This window comes from Thamnophis sirtalis, unplaced genomic scaffold, assembly GCF_051295495.1.
Source record: "Thamnophis sirtalis isolate CommonGarterSnake01/CBP01778 unplaced genomic scaffold, rThaSir2_p1.2 scaffold_6, whole genome shotgun sequence".
NCBI lineage: Eukaryota > Metazoa > Chordata > Lepidosauria > Squamata > Natricidae > Thamnophis > Thamnophis sirtalis.
This window is the reverse complement of record NW_028261386.1, coordinates 7,164,562-7,185,547: the sequence shown is the minus strand read 5'-3', so window position 1 is coordinate 7,185,547 and position 20,986 is coordinate 7,164,562. Positions and strand designations below refer to the sequence as shown.

The following is a 20,986-nucleotide window of genomic DNA, read 5'->3' as shown; positions in this document are numbered from 1 at the left end:
TAAGATGGTGATTTTCAGAGGCAACCTATCTCAGGTCCGCAGATAAGACGGCTTTATTATGGCATGTATTTTATTTTCAATTTGGCCGCTTCAGTGATGCACACACAGGCTCAGAGGTCCTGTCTACCCAGCAGGATTATAACACTTTCAAACTGGGAAAGTTGGAGAAAGGGCCCCACAATTTTCTAGGCCTTTCTCCAAGTTGGAAGGCTCGTTGGAGGGGAGAAACAATGCCCCCCCCGCAGACAGCTTTAATCAGAGATGGGGAAGTATGGCCCCTTTGCGGCTTGTGGACTTCAACTCCCAGAATTCCTGAGGCAGCCACGCTGAATTCTGGGAGTTGAAGTCCACAAGCCATAAAAGGGCCATAGTTCCCCACTCCTTAGATGCCCTCAAGACCTGTCAAAATCTTCCAGCTGACAAAAAGGTCCATTCTCAACACAACATTCAAAACTTTGCTTCTTTACCAACAAAACCCAGATTTGTAACCATACGGCTTCAAGAGTGCCCGAATAATTCGAAATAAGAAAAGTGCTAGTGAAAATGCTTGGTGGTGGTGGTGGTGGTGGTTTTTTGTTCTTTAAAGAAGACACCTTTTTATCATGTTTATTATCAACGGTTAAATCCACACAGGAAGAAGAAAAAAGTCATCCAAATGTAAACATTTCAAAAAGGAAGCCTCTGATTTAAGCAAACACATCAAACATCCATATCGCTAGGACAGCGTCTCGCCATCTTCTCCTTCTGTAACTTTTGGGACTTTCCGTTTTAAGTTTGCAGTGAAGTTTTTTCCCCAGGTGTGTGAACGGCACAGAGGGGGGGTAAAAAAACCCAGGAGCCAAGGATCGTTAAAACACAGCATGCTATATCTTTTGGTTACTGGATTCCAGATCTCCCAGAGCAAATCGTTCAAAACGGATAGCCATTTTGCTACTGTTAAGGCTGAAAGGGGGAAAGGAGAAGGGGAATGGGGAGGGGGAGGGAGGAAAGGAAATTAAAACAGTTACAGGTTAATTTCTACTATACAATGAAATGCCAATGAACAAACTGGTTCTAATTCTTTCTAATTTCCAACACAGAAAGGAAGACATTGAGGCTCTCCTATATACAACGTGCGTGCACTTCAAATGTTTTGAACAACTAGGGCAGGGGTGGGAGTGAAAAATTTTAGCAACCGTTTTGCTGCCCAGCTGCTAGGTGGGCGGGGCCATGGGGGGGCGTGGCCTAGTTGGCAGGGGAGGCGTTTTTGCCCTCCCCAGGCTCCAGAGGCTTTCCTTGAACCTCCGGGAGGGCTAAAATGGCCTCCCCCAGGCTCCGGAGCCCGGAAACGGACTGGTTTCCGGTACTTCTGGTAGGGCCGTTTTTCACCCTCCCAGAGCCCCCATGCAGGCCCTGCACTTACCTGGCCTGATGAATGGGCCACATGGATACTCCTGGGATGGGAGGGGTGTAACTGCCGGTTTGCAAACCAAATTAAAATTAACACCAAGTTTGCCCAAACTGGCTGAATGCCTGCCCTGAACTTTCTCCCGTTATATTTTCTCATTTAAAAATATTTTTTCAGGCTAAGAGAACCTCATTCACATCCCTATCCTACAAGAAGGGCCCCTCTAGAGTATTTGTGAGTCTTGGGGCACTTTTTGGTCTTGACTCTTCCTCCAGATGACTCACTTGACCTTAATGGAGCCTCCCAATTACCATCACACATTGTGACTGTCGTAAAACAGGTCACCCACTTCTGCAATTTTATTACATTTTTGGGGGAAGGTTGTTAAGCAACCGCAATGGTCATAAAGTGAACTCTTTCTCAGCAAGCGTTCTAAGTTATGATAAGACAGGTTCAAAGATCTGATGGCCGTCCCCCGCCTGCCACTCAGGTGATCGAATTTTGGGTACTCAGTAACCGGCCCACATCAACGGCCATTTGCAGCATTCCACGCATAACCGATAAAGGAGAATGTAACTCAGGATTGAAATAGGGCTCCTTGGTGCCCTCTGAGCTTTACTTGTTTTCTAGCGGGCGTTTCATTACCCAAACTAGGTAAACTCAACTAGCACTGATGACGTTACCTAGTTAGGGGAATGAAATGTCTGCAAGACAACAAGCAAAGCTCAGGGAGCACCAAGAACCCTTCAGTCACATAGCTTACAACTTTTTTTTGCTGGTTTTGTTTTTTTTTTGGTTTCCAGCAAAAAGCAGCCATTGCGGATAATTACTGCGGTATTTGCTTAATGACTGCAGAGTTCACTATACAACCGCCACGTTCACTTAATGACCATTGTTTTTAAAAAAAATTGGGTTGGTCACGTGGGTTCCACAACTTGGCGTGTGATGGAAATTCCAGGCTCCTTTACAGTTGCAAGTCAAGGACTAGCTGCACTACGAAAGGAAATAGTGTGGTGGATGTTATTTAGGGGCCAAATTTAAATATAAACACGGAGAAATATTTTGAGTTTAGCTGGGTAATTCTCTTCTGATGCTTTGCTCACTATTGTCTATGAAACAAAAGTAGCCTGGGCATTTGGAAGGCTAAGTGGAATGAAACCCAGGTCCTTTCTAGCTATCAGACTGTGGGCCTTTCATTTTGAGATCCTTTACAGAAGAAAAGCTGGGATTGGAAGACCCAGAGTTTCCCATGCTCTAAGGCAAGGGTGTCCAAAGTTTGGAACTTTAAGACTTGTGGAGTTCAACTCCCAGAATTCCCCAGCCAGCCATGCTGGCTGGGGAATTCTGGGAGTTGAAGTCCACAAGTCTTAAAGTTCCAAACTTTGGACATCCCTGCTCTAAGGCTTCATATCATCAATTCAATTCCTTCTGCAATTGATTAGCAAAACAGGAATAATTAATCTCTCCACTGCTTTCTGCTATAAAATTTCCATTAATGCCATGGGTGAAACTGGAACTGTTGAAACATTGAGGCTCTAATGATTTCTTGCTTATTTTAAAACAGACATAAAATACATTTGGATAAGTAAGAAATTCAGAACTGAACCGTGGAGTCCTTGACGTTCTCTGGATTTGTTGGTTAATTGCAGATATTTCATAACCCAACTGGGTAACATCATCAGTGCTAGTGTGGGGTTTGCTCCCTGTTCAGGCCTCAACAGCTACATCGAAGTAAACCACATTTACACACCTTTCAAGAGACAATAAAAGCATTAAGAAAGAAACGAAAAGATCCTCTCCAGCAATCAACAACAAGATAAGCAAGGATCAACACCATACAAGCAATCAAACAAAAGACAATAGTCTAATCAAGGAACTACCCAAAGAGAAAAACCACATCCCAACCTGCACTGGTAGACAAGCTATTGTATATAAAAAGGGAGCAAACCTCTCACTCATTAGCACTGATGATGTCACCTAGTTGGGTCACGAAATGTCTGCAAGCAAACAAGCTGAGAGAGCACCAATGACAAGGCAAACATAAATACCGCATTTCCCCGAAAATAAGACAGGGTCTTATTTTCATTTGACCCCACCTGAAATAAGCACTTGGCCTTATTTTCGAGGAGGTCGTATTATTTTTGAGGTGCAGGAGGCGGTGAGCATGATCACCTCATGGCTGCTGCTCTGTTGCAATATTTTCAGGGAGGGCTTATTTTAGTGCATGCACTCAAAAGCGCGATTGGGCTTATTATCCAGGGAGGTCTTATTTTCAGGGAAACAGGGAAGGACTATACTGTAAATCAGCAAAACGACTTCATGTTCAAATTCCCCATTAAACTATTGTTCCCATTTCAACTGGACAGCCATTTTAAAATGTTCTTGCTTTTAATACAAATAATCATGTACAAAGCACAATCTTAAAAAGGAGCAATCCTCTTCCCCCCCCTCCTTTCTTTCTTTCCCTTTCATGCATGCAGTAATGCTTCGTCCATTTATAGAAAGGCAGAATATACATTAAAGTGATCAACAGGAAAAAGTATACAATATATTCTAAAAGACAACGGAAGTGAGGCCATCGCCTTTGAAACATGCAAAGATATATACCACTTTTGACACAATGAAAAATTAACCAACTCAGCACTTGTTACAATTACTCATCAGTTCAGTATTATTATTATTTTTTTAAAGACTCGGTCTTAATTCATCCCCCTGGCTGGGTGGGATAAAAATTTATACATTTCTAATTCGCCCCACTGGAGCTGTTACGGAAGAATCAATTTTTAATGTCTCTTTTGCTGGAAGTCAAATGCACACTACAGTTCAACGTGTCTTTATTTCAAAACTCGCCTACAAAAGACAAGCAATGCCGTTTGGTTTTTGCATTTTGAGTTTGCTTACACCTTGCAGACCAGGCTGGTGATAGAAGTACAGAGAGAGAGAAAGAGAGAGAGACAAAGAAAGCACTGGGGTGTGGGGGGGGGCTAGGAACCCGACAGGTGAGCAAGGGGGCCTGGAGCACTGGGGGGGCAGAATTTCCCCTAAGTTCAGTGTTAATAGAGAGGCAAAGAGTTCTTAACAGACAGGTCACTTCACGTGAGCAGCCCACACCAAGAAAAGAGGCGGGGACGGAAGAAGGAACCGTTAGCAGCATCGGGGAGGGCACTCAAGGGTTAAAAATGGAAACGGTGCGCACAAGGTCCGAGCTGCTGGGTGGATTAGTCACAAGTGTTCATGCAAGAGGAAATTCAGCTATGGCGCCAGGAGCTACAACCTGTAAGAGAGAAAGCAGAAGGAAGACACACAAAAAGGGAAGAGAGTTAGTTCACAGTCAAAAAAAGTTTGAAGGTCAGAAGCACAGGGGGAAAAAAAAAGAGAGATTTGTGTGTTTGGCCCTTTCATTTTTCCTAACTGAACTGATCGTCTCTGGAGATTCTCAAGTCATCCAAAGGTGCTTTTTTTTTTTTCAAGAGGCAACTGGACTTTCTGGTTTTTCTTTGAAGACGTTTCGCTTCTCATCCCAAGAAGCTTCTTCAGCTCTGACTGGATGATGGGAAATTCCCGAGGAAGCTTCAGGACCCTGGAGTACTCATCTCAAATCATCTAAGTACCAGAGCTCACTGTAGCAGCATTGCTAAAAAGGCATTAAGAGTTGCATAGCTTCTTCTCCAGTAATATTGAACCGCAAACTAGGGCATACAAAACTTTTGCTAGACCAATTCTTGAATAAAAGCTCATCTGTCTGGAACCTGCACTGCATATAGGACATACATACAATCAAACAAACGTGTCCAAGATATTTCACGAGAAGAGCCCTCCACTCCAGTGACGTGTGTTGAGGTTTATGGCTGGTGAGGCAAGCGTCCAAAAGCTCTGCTGCTGTGTCCGACATAGAGGCGTCCCACCTCTATGGCGGACACAGCACCGGGGCATCCAAAAGCCCTGCCGCTATGTCCGACATAAAAAAAAGTGCCAGCTCAGCCCGCACGCCTGCAGAGGCGGGTAAAACTCTCTCTCACACACACACATAAAAATTACTTACAATAATACAATTACTTACAAATTACATTAATTTTGAATTCCTCCCCCTCCCTCCGACCCACATACCTTTTCCAGCTGTTTCACAGAGGATTTCAACTCTGCTCTTGCCTGCCATCATGAAAATGTAAAAATGTAAAAGGAAAAAGGCAAGAGCTGCTGAGGTCAGGCTGGGTTAGCTGCTGCCAGAGTCCCCAATGGATGACTCTGCTTAACTGTTTAAAAAAGCCTCTTAAAAAACGCCCTCTACAGGAGGAGGCAAGAGAACCACGTGCCTCATCTACATCAGGAATTTTTAAACTCTTGCTTAACTCTGCTCGAGTGATCATAAAGATAGACTAAATGAGGCACGTGGTTCTCCCGCCTCCTCCTGTAGAGGGCACTTTTTAAGAGGCTTTTTTAAACAGTTAAGCACTAAGCAGAGTCATCCACTCTGACTCTGGCATCAACTACCTCTGCCTTTTTCCTTTTACATTTTTTTTTCTTTTCATGATGACAGTGGTGAGGCCCTGCCTCCCCTGACTGCACGTCACTGCTTCACTCCTCTGCTCGCAACAGAATCCCTTATGCCACCAGGCTTCAAATTTTCAGCTTGGACAATTTAGAACTTTGCCATCTTCGATCCGACCTAAGCATAGTACATAAAATTATCCGCCACAATGTCCTACTTGCCAATGAATATTTCAGCTTCAGCTACAACAACACACAAGCTCACAATAGATACAAACCTATGGTAAACCGCTCCAAACTTGATTGCAGAAAATACGACTTCAGTAACAGAATTGTCAATGCCTAGAATGCACTACCTGACTTTGCGTTTTTTTCCCCAAACCCCTCAAACTTTAACCTTAGACTGTCTACTGTCGACTCCATTCCTAAGAGGTCTTCAAGGGGAGTGCATAAGCGCACCATTGTGCCCACTGTCCCTGTCCTAATGTTCCCTTGTATTCGTATTCATTTCATGTATTCATAATCATGTCTATACTTATACCTGTTATTTAATTCTTTTTTTTAAAAAAACCAGAAAGTCCAGTTGCCTCTTGAAAAAAGCCCCCTTGGGACAACTGAACTGATCCCAATTGATCTGAATTGATTATTAAATAGGCACTTTATTTAGGAAACACACACAAGCCTTCCCTATTCATACGTTATCATAAATACAGGGGTGTCTCATCAAACCTGCTGCCCTGGTTCATCAATCAAAAGCCTAACAAAATGCAATTTTTGGAAATAGGCAGGACAAGGAGAGGCAATACGTACTCAGCTGATTTCCAGAAGTGTCCCGGGTGAGAGAGCCTCCGGTTAAGCTTTGGCAATTTTTCAAGCATTTCCATCAAGAGGGTGAAGCTGGGCCGCTCATCCACATCAAAAGCCCAACATGCCGAGAGGATTTCCTACAAGACAACAATCATCTTTTTAAAATATTTTTAAAAAAAGATTACCCCATAGCATCCTTGGAAAAGAAAGTCATTTGATTACGAAGAGCCCAAATTGTAGAAGGTTTAAAACAGCCTGGGTTAATTGCAAGCTGCCCAAAAAAGATGCACTACAACATCTATAAAACTTTGTGGCAATGTATTCTCCAAAGCACCTGAGGGCAGGACAAGAAGCAACGGATGGAAAACTAATCAAGGAGAGAAGAAACTTAGAACTAAGGAGAAATCTCTTGATAGTGAGAACCATTAATCAGTGGAACAACTTGCCTCCAGAGATTGTGGATGCTCCAACACTGGAAGTTTTTAAGAAAATGTTGGACAATCCTTTGTCTGAAACGGGATAGGGTTTCCTGCCTGAGCAGGGGGTTGGACTAGAAGTCCTCCAAGGTCCCTTCCAACTCTGTTATTCTATTCTGTTCTGTAGTCCAAATTGTCAGTTTGAAGATGGCGACTTCTAAGAGCTGCTTTTAACCAGCCTGACTTGGAAGGAATTGCAAAGCCACAAGTTAGACCTCGAGATTTATAGATTCAACAGCTGCAGATCTCTGGCTCAGTTCATGTCTACAAATGAAGGCATTAATTAAGAAGAGACTGGACAGCCACTTGTCTGGAATGGGATAGGGTTTCCTGCTTGAGCAGGGGGCTGGACTAGAAGGCCTCCAAGGTCCCTTCCAACCCTGTTGTTCTATTACTAATTGGATACAGAAAACAGGGCCCCCAATTGCACAGGAATCAAACATACTGCATCTCTTCTTGCATCTCCTGTAAAACCTCTCATCTGCTGCAGGGGATAGTCAATTGACATGATCCCCTACAAGGGGAAGGGGAAGTTCAGATACCTGGGAAACTGAGTGGGATAGCAATAGCAGTTAGACTTATATACCGCTTCATAGGGCTTTCAGCCCTCTCTAAGCGGTTTACAGAGTCAGCATATCGCCCCCACAGTCTGGGTCCTCATTTCACCCACCTCGGAAGGATGGAAGGCTGAGTCAACCTTGAGCCGGTGAGATTAGAACCGCTGAGCTGCAGATAACAGTCAGCTGAAGTGGCCTGCAGTACTGCACTCTAACTACTGCGCCACCTCGGCTCTTGGAGATGGAAAAGGAGAACCCATGGCTAGTCCTCAACTTACAGAGCCTGGAATTTTTGTTGTAAATCATGATGGTTGTAAATTGAGGCATCATCATCTTTTAACGATCTCATAATCCCTGGTGAAATCTGGGCAACTGAATGGAAATAGCAGCGTGTTTTACTGGCCGGATGCCTTTCCTTCTGCCAACGCAGAGTTTTGTTCAGCAGATATATTCTCAGTGTGTCCAGAGAGAGAAATAACTGAAATTGGGGTACCTACATGATTGATCTGAATTTAGATTTTTTTTTGCAGCAGCAGCAGCCATTAGGTGAGTACGGCAGTCATAAAACAAGCACGATGTTTAAGTGAACATGGCAGTCGTTAAACAAGTCAATGCATTCCTATGAGATATTTTTTTTTTGCATGAAACCAGACTTTGTCTTAATCACATCACATGACTGCAGAATACAGCAACTGGTCATAACGGCGAGCCAGTTGCAATGCACCTGAAAATGTAAGTCATGTTACCATGGGGGAGTGGCACTGTTGGAACTCCGGAACTGGGTCATAAATACTTTGGGGGAGGGGTCTATTGTAACTTCCACTGGTTGCTAAGTGATCGTTTAAGTGAGGACTACCAGTATGGCTAATTATTTTGAAGAGGATCGAGTACAATGGACGCCATCTTGAGCTCTCAAGTGAAACGAAATTAACAAAAAGGAGGCATACTTGAGTGCCCAAGGAAAAAGCTCCAGGGGGGGATTGAGAACTTAAATTTAAGCCCCACCTGATCCATGAGACAAGGGCAGAATATATGAATGGGAAACGTATCCTTCCTCTCTGTTGCCCCAGGCAGCACCTAGTCCCAAGATTCCTGGATCCAACTCTGGGTCGTTGAGGTTTGGCCAGGAGGGCAGAAGCCATATCTACTTACCCCAACTTCTTTCCCCAGGCTACTCGTTTGCAGGACGTGCTTCATTCCTTCACCACTCCCGATCTGCCAAATCAAGGCCTCCGCTGGCTGACTCTGAAAGGGCCACTCTCTGGCCTGGAGCTCATACCACACGGTCCTGAGAAGCAAAGCAGTTCCAAGATGAAGGTCTGTAATATTGACAGTCATGTCACCAAATATTCATTCATTCATTCACTCACTCTGACTCATTCATTTACTTTTTCATTCATTCACTCACTCATTCATTCATTCACTCACTCACTCACGCTGACTCAATCATTCACTCATTCATTCACTCATTCACCCACTCATTCATTCAATGGCTCATTATTCACTCATTCATTCACTCCATTCATTCATTCACACACTCTGACTCATTCATTCACTCACTCATTCATTCATTCACTCATTCATTCATTCATTCATTCACTCACTCTGACTCATTCATTCATTCACTCACTCTCATTCATTCACTCTTTCAGTCATTTACTCACTCACTTAATCATTTACTCACTCACTCGGTCACCCATTCATTCATTCACTCTCATTCATTCATTCTCTCATTCATTCATTCTCTCATTCATTCATTTACCCACTCACTTGGTCACTCACTCATTCATTCATTCATTCATTCATTCACTCACTCACTTACTCACTCATTTACCCACTCACTCGGTCACTCACTCACTCATTCATTCACTCTCATTCATTCATTCACTCACTCACTCAATTTACTCACTCACTCGGTCATTCATTCATTCATTCATTCATTCATTCATTCATTCATTCATTCATTCAGGCTGTAGACAAAAATGCCAATCTGAACATCTGGCTAACTATGTGACAAACTATAATTTTTCTTAAAAAACACTTAAGTTAGAGAAGATTGCTGTACAGGTAGTCCTTGATTTACAACCTCAATGGAGCCCAAAATTTCTGTTAAGTGAAACATTTGCTAAGTGAGCTTTGTCCCATTTTAAGACTTTTCTTGCCACAGTTGTTAAGCAAATCACTGCAGTTGATAGGTTAGTAACCTGGTTGTTAAGTGAATCCGGCTTCCCCATTGACTTTGCTCATCAGAAGGCCACAAAAGAGGATCACGTGACCTTGGGACACAGCAACGGTTATAAACACCAACCATTTACCACACATCTGAATTTTGACCACCTGACCCTGAAGCTGCTGCAAAGGTCGTAATTATGAAAAAGCGTCCTAGGTCACATTTTTCAGAGCTGTTGTAACTTTGAACAGTCCCTGAATGAAGTGTTGTAAGTCAAGGACTACCTGTTCTATGATTGGGACTGTGCTTGGAGAGAAAAAAAAACTATTTTTTTTCTTTTTTCAGAAGAGTTGAAGTTTCCCAGAACAGCAATTTTCAAATGCCATGAGTTTTGAATGAAATGTAATTTTGAAATGTAATTAATTTTCACAAGATATAAAACATAAAAATAAGTGAATGCAAGTTAACACTCACACCCACGTATGCAAATATTTCACCAGATTTTTTGAAAACATGTTAGCTACTGTTCTCAACCGTTTTCAACGCTTAATTGCATCGCCTATCACTGCTAAGTAAAAGTGAAAATCCGGTGGCCGCAGCAACAACACAGAAGCAGCCCTGTGGGGGCTGCACTGAAGCAGCCACAGCTTCCCCAAATCTCAGTCCCTCGGGAATCATAGGTCCTCGTATTTCGCACGCATTGTGCAATTGAGTTCTAACTCAACTAAATCAGCTAGCGGTACCTGAACACACTTGTAAGTGGATCACAAGCTTCCTAACAGACAGGAGGCAACAAAATCACATCAGATACCTGCACAATTAGGACAGGAGCCTCCCAGGGCTGTGTGCTCTCTCCACTTCTCTCTCTATACCAATGACTGCATCTCAAGCGATCCCTCTGTTAAAGTACTGAAGTTTGCAGATGATACAACAGTGTTGGTATCATCGTTCGAGACAACGACAAATCTGCATACAGATGGGAGGTTGAACAACTAGCTTCGTGGTGTGACCGGAACAATCTGGAACTGGACACACTCAAAACAATAGAAATGGTGGTAGACTTTAGGAGAAACCCTCCCATACTTCCACCTCTTACAATACTAGACAACACAGTATCAACAGCAGAGACCTTCAAATTTCTAGGTTCTAAAAATGTCATCAAAAAAGGACAACAAAGAATGTTCCTTCTGGGCCAACTCAGGAATTCAAACTGCCCAATGAGCTGCTGATTCTGTTCTACAAAGGAATCATTGAGTCTGTCATCTGCACCTCCATAACTGTCTGGTTTGGTTCTGCAACCCAACAAGACAGAAACAGACTTCAGAGGATAATTAGAACTGCAGAAGAAACAATTGCTACCAACCTGCCTTCCATTGAGGACCTGTACACTGCACAAGTCAAAAAGAGGGCTGTGAAGATATTTATAGACCCCTCACATCCTGGACATAAATTGTTTCAACTTCTACTCTCAAAACAACGTTATAGATAACTACACACCAGAACAACGAGACACAAAGACTGTTTTTTCCCGAATGCCATCACTCTGCTAAACAAATAATTCCCTCACCACTGTCAAACTATTCACTAAGGCTGCGTTACTATTAATCTTCTCATCGTTCCTATCCCCCATCTCCTCCCACTTCTGACTGCATGACTGTGACTTTGTTGCTTGTATCCTTATGATTTATATCAATATTGATTGTTTCCCGATTGCTTATTTGTACCCCGTGACTATCATTAAGTGTTGTGCCTTATGATTCTTGATGAATGTATTTTGTCTTTTATGTACACTGATAGCATCTGCACCAAAGACAAATTCCTTGTGTGTCCAATCCCACTTGGCCGATAAAGAATTCTATTTCTATTCTATTCTACTTGGTTCACAACTGTTGCCCTACAATGTACAACATGACCCAGTTAAAGTCATGACAATGAGAGTATTAGTAGTACATTGATTATTTGGGAGGGGGGAAAAACCTAATCTTCCTGCTTTACAATAGCAATAGCACTTAGACTTATATAGTGCTTCACAGTACTTTGCAACCAGAGGTGATTTTCACATACTTTTACCACGGGTTCACCGCATACTGAAAATGTGAGCGTGCACACTCGCTTGCTACAATCACGCATCTTCCACAGATGCGTGCGGTCTCCCATGCATGCACTCTGCTTGCGCATGCAGCTTGCATGCATGCACACATCTTAGAAAACATCCCACCTGCAGTTCGCCATTACCAGTTTGCCCGAACCGGTCCAAGCTGGCTGAATAACACCACTGTTTGCAACTCTCTCTAAGCCAGGCCTGTCGAACTCCTGGCCCACAGACGAACGCGTCACGCACTGGCCACGGCCACGCCCATTTTAGTAAGAGGGGGGAAGTCCCAATATGTCATGTGACGCCACTGTGAGAATGTGAGTTTGACACCCTTGCTCTAAGCAGTTTACAGAGTCAGCATATTGCCACCAATAATCTGGCTCCACATTTTGCCCACCTTGGAAGGATGGAAGGCTGAGTCAACCTTGAGGTGGTCAGGATTGAACTGCTGGTAAGAATTTGTCTGCAATGCTGGATTCTAACGAGTGCGCCACCTGGTGGCACAGTTGTTAGAATTCATGATTACGTACAACACAGTATGATTTTTCCACTGTGATATGGGGTACCATCAAGGCACTGACTGAGTATTTCTCCACATTCCCTAGCCAAGTAAAAAAAAAAAGGGCTATTTGGGGTTTTCAGATTGTCCCCCATCCAGGTGCTAACCACTTCCAGACCTGCTTAGCTTTCTCCAGATGTCTTTCATTTTTCTAGAAAGGCAGGATATTTTGGCTGACCTCGACAAGAAGCTCCTGCTATGACCTTTCATTATTCTTACCCAAAAGCGTAGACATCCGCAGCTTTGGAGAAGGGCAGCTTATCTTCACCTTTCCCGGGAGCCATCTCGCGCACAATCTCGGGAGCCAGGTAGCACAGCCAATCATGAGGCAGCTTCAGTTCATTTTCACGCCTGATGTCAGAAAGAAAGAGATTAAAGCAGGAATGGGTTGCAGGCAGGGCTGGCTGAATTCAGGTGGACCTGAACCAAATCAGCCAAGACTCTGATTCCCAAATATATAATTGATCCACCAACAAATGATTCTTTACTTCTCAACCTCAGCAGCTTTAAGATGTGTGGACTTCAACTCCCGGAATTCCCCAACCAGCCACACGTCTTAAAGGGATGACATAATAGCAGTCAGCCTATTTTCCCAAGCACCGGAAGGCAGGACAAGAAGCAATGGAGGGAAACTAATCCGTGGCACGACAAAACCGCGCTCCACTAAAGTGCGCCCAATTAAACCACATCGCTGATGTCATCAGCAGGGCGACAACAGTGACCGCGGAGAAAAAAGGGCGCTTTAAATAGCGCTTTGAAAGCAAGCCGATTCAAGTTAAGGTAAGGGTTAGGTTTAGGGTTAGGTTTAGGGTTAGGTTAAGGGTTAGGGTTAGGATTAGGTTTAGGGTTAGGTTAAGGGTTAGGATTAGGTTTAGCGTTAGGTTAAGGGTTAGGTTTAGGGTTAGGGTTAGGGTTAGGTTAAGGGTTAGGGTTAGGATTAGGTTTAGGGTTAGGTTAAGGGTTAGGATTAGGTTTAGCGTTAGGTTAAGGGTTAGGTTTAGGGTTAGGGTTAGGGTTAGGTTAAGGGTTAGGTTTAGGGTTAGGTTTAGGATTAGGGGTTAATTTTAGGTTTAGCGTTTACAGCGTGCTTTTTTCTCTGTTGTCGCGCTGTGATGACCTCAGCTACGCGGTTTCGTCGAGCGCGCTTTAGTCGAACACGATTTTGTGGTGGAACCAACTAATCAAGGAGATAACCAATTTAGAACTTTTGGCATGTGACAACAAAAAGGTTAGCCATCACTCCCCTAGGGACTGTTCTTTCAAATTTTAGGCTTCATTATTAACATTTAACATGGTAGTCTGGGCCTCTTTTTTTCAAATTTAAGAAAACACGTTTCCCCCTTCTTAGCCAAGGCCATTTCTTTGGTATGGGAGAACTTGCTTTTTCAGAAACTACACAATAGAGGGTGTGTTTGGGAAGTCCTTGAATACTTGCAAGAAAGATACAAATCTAGCTGGGAAAGAGTCATGTGACCCGTAAATATGTCACTTGTGGAATGTTATCTAGAACCAGTCTTTTCTATTGTTCAAGCTTCACATGCAATCCATCTCTTTTACTGTTTGATTTCGCTTACTGATGTATCAGAGGCTGAATGTATGTACCATATCTTCCTTTACCCTGTAAAAAGATTTGTAAAAGGTAAAGGTTCCCCTCGCACATATGTGCTAGTCGTTCCTGACTCTAGGGGGCGATGCTCATCTCCGTTTCAAAGCCGAAGAGCCAGGGCTGTCCAAAGACGTCTCCGTGGTCATGTGGCCAGCATGACTAAATGCCAAAGGTGCACGGAACGCTGTTACCTTCCCACCAAAGGTGGTCCCTATTTTTCTGCTTGCATTTTTTACGTCCTTTTGAACTGCTAGGTTGGCAGAAGCTGGGACAAGTAACGGGAGCTCACTCATTACACAGCACTAGGGAGTCAAGCCACCAAACTGCCGACCTTTCTGATCGACAAGCTCAGCATCTTAGCCACTGAGCCACCATGTCCCACAAAAAAATAAAGACTTGATCCACCCTTTAATAAATGCGTTTTGCTTTGCCTAAATGCCGCGGTGATTCTTGTTTTCAGGTGGGCAAAGAAGCCCCTTTGCAAAGGTTAAAATATCTCTCTCTAATTCAGAGATCAAGTTCTTATCAGGCCATACTCTGGTGCCTGGATTTGAAGCATTAACCCTATGTAGCCTCTACCAGTGGTAAAATTCAAATACTGCTAGTTCTGTGGGCGTGGCAGGAAAAGGATACTGCAAAATCCCCATTCCCTCCCGACTCCTGGCAGAAGGATATTGCAAAATCTCCATTTCCACCCCCACTCTGGTGGCATTTGCTGGTTCTCCGAACTACCCAAATTTTCCATTATATCGGTTCTCCAGAACATGTCAGAACCTGCTGAATTTCATCCCTGGCCTCTACCATTCCTGAAACATGGCTCTCTGCTTGAATTCCAAGTCTTTTAAAAAAAATATTTCGATAGTGAATTTAAGCCCTGCAAAGAACCTTAAGCATGTTCCACTTAAACTTAAACACCCATTGAATTCAACAAGAAGGTTCAAAACAGGGGCTTAACAGTCTTTGTTACTGGAGAAGAGCCTAGTGCTGGGAAAGATGGGGGGCAAAAGAAGAGGGGGATGATGGAGAATAAGGTGGCTGGATGGAGTCACTGAAGCAGTGGGGCGTGAGAGGATGGCAGAGGACAGGAAGGCCTGGAGGAACATTGTCCATGGGGCAGTGGTGGGTTTCAAAAATTTTTCGAACTTACTCTGTGGGTGTGGCCTCCTTTGTGGGAGTGGCTTGCTCGCCATGTGACCTGGTAGGAGTGGCTTGCCGGCCATGTGTTTTCTCTCTCTCTCTCTCTCTCTCTCTCTCTCTCTCTCTCCTTCCTTTTGTCTCTGTCCCTTTTTCCTTTTTTTCTTTCATCTCTCTCTCACTTTTTCTTTCTTTTTTATTTATTTATTTATTTATTTATTTATTTCTTCCTTTCTTTCTCTTTCTCTCTCTGTGTGAGTCTGTGTGAGTCTCTCTCTCTCTCTCTCTGTGTGTGTGTGTGTGTGTGTGTGTGTGTGTGTGTGTGTCAGTGGTGGGTTTCAAAAAATTTTGGAACCTCTTCTGTAGGTGTGGCCGGCTTTCCGAGTCCACTGGTGGAACCTCTTCTAACCGGTTCGGTAGATTTGACGAACCGGTTCTACCGAACTGGTGCGAACTGGTAGGAGCCCACCACTGCCATGGGGTCACGATGGGTCGGACACGACTTTGCAACTAACAACAATAATGAGCCTCCAAGCACAGAAGGCTGTTTCTAAGCAAAAGAAGTGATAAAGAACAGTATAGCTCATTCTTTCTCGGCGGCAAGCCCAGAAACCAACAGTCCAAGGAAAATGTGGTCACCGGCTTCCTAGAATTATTACGTGGTTGTGGCAATTGGGTGAAGAGTCAAAAGCAAACTCTAAAGTTTGCTTCTGACAGGAAATTTGAAATATACGACTCGCTGCATGCCAGACAAGTTTATCAGGACAGTTTATTTCTGTTGGAATGAAGTGGCTTTCCAGTAATGAAATAACCAAATACGTCAAACATCTAAAACCTAAGAACAAGCATTTGCCATCTCATATGATATCTTATGAAAGTTTCCAACAGAAGAACAGGCTGTAAATTTGAAAGCAGCAAAACTGAAATCAAATCCAGGTGAATGAAAAAAAGCAGTAGGGAATTATATGATGGCACATGATATGATGATGTAATATGACCTTATAGCGGCATTCCAGGATTTGAGGAGCTAAAGAAGAGGGAGTCAACTTATTTTCCAAAGCATCAGAAGGCAAGACAAGAAACAATGGATGGAAACTAATGAAAGAGAGAAGCAATCCAGAACTAAGGAGACACTTCCTAACAGTGAGGACAAGTAACCAATAGAACAACTTGCGTTCAGAAATTATGGGTGCCCCATCACTGGAGGTTTTTAAGACAGCCACTATTCTCAAATTGTATAGGGCAGTGAAGGCCAAAAGAGCAGTGCACACCAGCACCCAAACTTCCAGTTTTCGGCCCGTGGGTGCACCCGATGAACAGCTGGCCAGCATGCATGCGCACGCCCAAACCCCAAAAGTTCAGGTGCCGGCACATGCATGCACAACGTAATGCTGCTCTTCCGTGTTTCGGCGCTCCATCGTGCGCGAAGAAGGCCAGCTGGCCATTGCACGTACGGGCACAGGAACACAGAACAGGAGCCAGTGAGGCCACGTATCCTGCACGGGATGGCTCGGTGTGCTGCTTCCGGCACGTATCCCATAGGTTCGCCAAAACAGGTATAGGGTTTCCTGATTGGATTAGTCACTAGAAGACCTCCAGGGTCCCTTCCTTCTCTATTCTGGTTAGATGGAGAACAGTGGTGGGTTCCAGATCCTGTTGCAATCGGTACAGTTGCAACGGGGCCCGGCGTCCTCCCCATGAATGCACGCGGGGCACTCCGCAAGCCTCCCCAGCGCTCCAGCTGCTCGGTGGAATGTTATGCAGGCGCTGTACGCGCCCTGTGTGTGCGCAGAAGCCCCGAAGGCTTTAAAGGACAGGTAAGGAGCTTGAGCGGGTGGATGGGCGCTCCGGAGCACCTTCCCAGAACGGTACCTGGTACTCCGGGCAGGCTCCAGTATGCCCGTTCCGGGGCGTACCGCCTGCAACCCACCACTGATGGAGAGCCATCTTTATGGAGAGAAGATGCATAGTTTTATTTCCATCTCATCTATGGATATTGAAACCTGAATTTGCAAATCTTTCTCTTTGAAAAGCTAAGTCAAGTCCATACAGAATGAAACTATTTCCTAATCATAAATGGTTGAGGTACTGAATATCAGTATCATTTTATTTTTAATAAACCTTAAACCAAGAAGAAGCCCCATGCCAATAGTTACATATCTAACCATATTAATATAGGTTGCTGCCTGGGGAATTCTGGGAGTTGAAGTCTACACATTGGTGGACAAAGTTGATGGAATTGAGAACCACTAATTTAGAGACTGCCCAATTCCAAATAACTGTGGGCGGCTTGCAAAAATAAAAATAAAAGTACAGATGTTGTGAATTCAAAAGAAATGCAGGTAGTCCTCTACTTAAAACCATCACTGATCCTGCATTTTGGTTGTAAGTGTGACAGTCAGAAGGCAAGTCATCATATTACAACATCTAATTTTATGATCTTTTTTGTGGTGGTCATTAAGCAAACACATGGTTGTTAAGCAACCCCATTGTTTGTTATGGGATGGATTTTTGTTGGAAACTATAAATAAATGCTAATTTCTGTTCAGACCAAGGCTTCCTAAGAACATGAAGCAAACTCAACGAAAAACCCTTTTATTAATTTGCTGTGAATTCTGCTCATTCACATCCAGCAAAGTCTTTCAAGGGAGGATTTACAGTCACGGACCTTATCTGGCTTGGAGAGCTGCTGGGCCGATATCTTCAAAACCTGCCAAGGTGTCTCGGAGACACCAATTAAGTGAACTAATGGTCTCCTGCAAACTCCACTCCCCTTTTGCTCCTCTTTTATTTCCTCTGAGAAGGGCCATTCATTGTCCACTTATGGCCTTACTCCCAAGTCGCCCCCTGTTCTTTAGCTGTTCCCTTCATCTGACAACTCTGTGCATGCGCACACTGGGAACAGGCTCCAGCTTTGTCTGCCTTACTGATGTCTGACTCTGAAGGCAGCTGATAACTGGCATACGGCTCTGGCCCCCTCTCTGCCTCCAACACAGAGCCCTCATCAGAGCCTTCCCCAGACTCCAGGACTGGCCCATCTTCCTCCCCAACCTCCTCACTGTCTGAATCTGCTGCCAGCTGTGCTAGCTGGCCACAACAATTTCTGACAAAAACATAGTTAATTGTGGCCATATGACCACGAGTCACTGCAAGCTGCTATAAATGTGGGCTGGCTGCAGAGCACTCAAAATGAAGTCATGTGACTGCAGTGTGTGTGTCAGAACCTTAAATTCAGGCCATAAGTTCTTTTCCAGGACTCCATTGTAATGTCAAACTGTTGCTAAGCAACCGGTCAGGGATTACCTACACTTCTGGTGGATGGATTCTGGATTACACAGTTAAATCAGAGGCGAAGATTTTGAACCTGATGGCTAAGAGAAACTAACCAAAACTGAAATCATGGAAAACTTACCTTCCTTCTTGAACCACTCCAGAAATTCCAAACAGTCCAAAGTCAGTGATCACGACTTTTCCATTTTCATAGAAAATGTTCTTGGATTTGAGATCTTTGTGCACAATCCCTTTTGCATGGAGGTACCCCATGCCCTAGGAGAAAAAAATAATCACATATATGTGTAATGAATAGGATAAAGAACGTTAAAACAGACAGCTATATCATTGTTTTGATCTTGTTTCAACAATAAACAGAAAAATATATAATTGTTTCGATCTTGCTTCAGTCTTCATTCAAAGCCCACTCAATTGTCCGATTTACATTCCCTAGGTGGGTTGTTTAGGGACGGGGTGGCTCAGTGGCTAAAACACTGAACTTGTTGATCAGAAAGATCTGCAGTTTGGCGGTTCGAATCCCTAGCGCCGCATAATAGAGTGAGTTCCCATTACTTGTCCAGGCTTCTGCCAACCTAGCAGTTCAAAAGCATATAAAAATGCAAGTAGAAAAAATAGGAACCACTTTGGTGGGAAAGTAACTGCGTTCCATGCGCCTTCGGCATTTAGTCATGCTGGACACAGGATCACAGAGACTTCTTTGGATAGCGCTGGCTCTTTGGCTTTGAAACAGAGATGAACACCGCCCCCTAGAGTTGGGAACGACTAGCACATATGTGCAAGGGGAACCTTTATTTTTACCTTAGGTGGGTTGTTTGACTGTTACTTAGCAAATTGTGTGAAGTTAGCCACCGTAAAACACAGTTAATGGCTTTGTGTGTGAATTCTGTATTGTAATTAACTAAATCATGGTTAAATGACAATAGTTTAACACAGTGTGGAAACGCCCAAACAATGATGCCATGGATGTTTGTTTTGAAACGTCCCCAGCAGCAACAGATCTGTGATTCATGTTATTTTAAGACCTCACCACAGCCAAGAATCTTGCATACATATCTAGGTTTGAGGCCAATAAGTACTGTATTTTTGGGAGTATGTCATGCACCAAGATTTTGAAGAGACAAAAAAGTTTTTGCACTTTTGCAGATTTCCCCCAAATGGCCTGTTTGTCAAAAAAAAAAAAGGGGGGGGGGCACGCATAGCCTTTAGGAGGCTTGTAGAGTGCTATTGGAGGCTGAGGGGGGGAGGTAAAAAATGAGCAAAGCCTGTTTTTTGCTCATTTTTGCCCTCCCCAGCCTCCAAGAGCACTCTGGAAGCCTCCTAAAGACCATGCATGGCCATTTTTGCAAAGGGGACGGGGTTTCAGAAGGCTAAAAATGCTGTATTCAGTGTATAAGACACACCCAGATTTTCACCTTCTTTTTTGGGGGGGGGGAAAGGGGTGTCTTATACTCTGAAAAATATGGTAAGTCTTATGGCTTGGATCACAGTTATGTTTCTGAGATTCACGGGAGAGAAAACAGCCTTAAATTAGTGTTTTCCAACCTTAACCATTTTAAAGATGTGTGGACTTCAACTCCCAGAATATCCCCAGTCAGCACTGTATTCATTACCCATCTTAAAATGGCCAAGGTTGGGAAAAACTGCCTTGAATAAACACTGCGTAAAAGGAGAAAGCAATAGGAAGAATAATAAACTTTTTAATGTATCTAAATAAAATCCAGAGACTCTTTTACAACCGGAGTCCAGCGCAGTGAAATTGCTCTCCTCCAGCAGAATGAAGCCTAGGAAGAGCCGCTGCCTTCTTCAGAAAACATTCAACACAAATCCCTCTGCAAAGTCCTTCTTACCTTAATAATCTCCTGAGCTATCTGCCTGGTCTTATTGATATCCAGAGGAGTTTTTGGATCCCTGACTACGGAGTATAGCGTCCTTCCTTTGCAGAAACTAAGAAACACAAACAGACAAATATGTTAGAAACAAAGCTTAATGATACTTGGCATCTACTGTAGAAGCAGTACAGGTACTCTTCAATTTATGACCGCGATTAGGACTGAAATTTCAGCCGCTGAGTGTTGTGGTCATTAAGTCAACAATCACATGAGTGCGCTCTCTCTCCCTCTCCCCCCCCCTCTTTCTATTTTACTATCTTTTTTTGCCATGCAGCAACTGCGGTTGTTAAGTGAATCACACAGTCATTAAGAAAAACTGGCTTCCCCCATTGAGGCTGCTTGTCTGAAGCATACTGGGAAGGTCATGAATGTTATTTATTTATTTGTTTATTTGTTTATTATTTGATTTCTACAGCCACCAATCTCAGTCAATCATGAAATTAATTGATTGATTGATTGATTAATTCATGCATTCAATTTCTGCAGCCACCCAACATGGTCAATCATGAAATTAATTCATTCATTCA

At 43.6% G+C, this 20,986-nt stretch overlaps 1 protein-coding gene across 1 annotated transcript in view; it reads right to left on the bottom strand.

The window, feature by feature from the left end:
* Positions 1 to 268: 268 nt before the first annotated feature.
* The window catches only part of KSR1 (kinase suppressor of ras 1), a 178,017-nt gene continuing 157,299 nt past the window's right edge, over positions 269 to 20,986 (bottom strand). Inside the window, exons 15-20 of the mRNA XM_087717169.1 lie at positions 20,418 to 20,514; positions 18,692 to 18,825; positions 12,759 to 12,890; positions 8,868 to 9,003; positions 6,686 to 6,819; positions 269 to 942 (exon numbers count right to left, since the gene is read on the bottom strand). Coding sequence (XP_087573295.1) covers positions 864 to 942; positions 6,686 to 6,819; positions 8,868 to 9,003; positions 12,759 to 12,890; positions 18,692 to 18,825; positions 20,418 to 20,514 — 712 coding nt within the window. The 3' untranslated portion in view covers positions 269 to 863. The remainder of the gene's footprint in view (positions 943 to 6,685; positions 6,820 to 8,867; positions 9,004 to 12,758; positions 12,891 to 18,691; positions 18,826 to 20,417; positions 20,515 to 20,986) is intronic.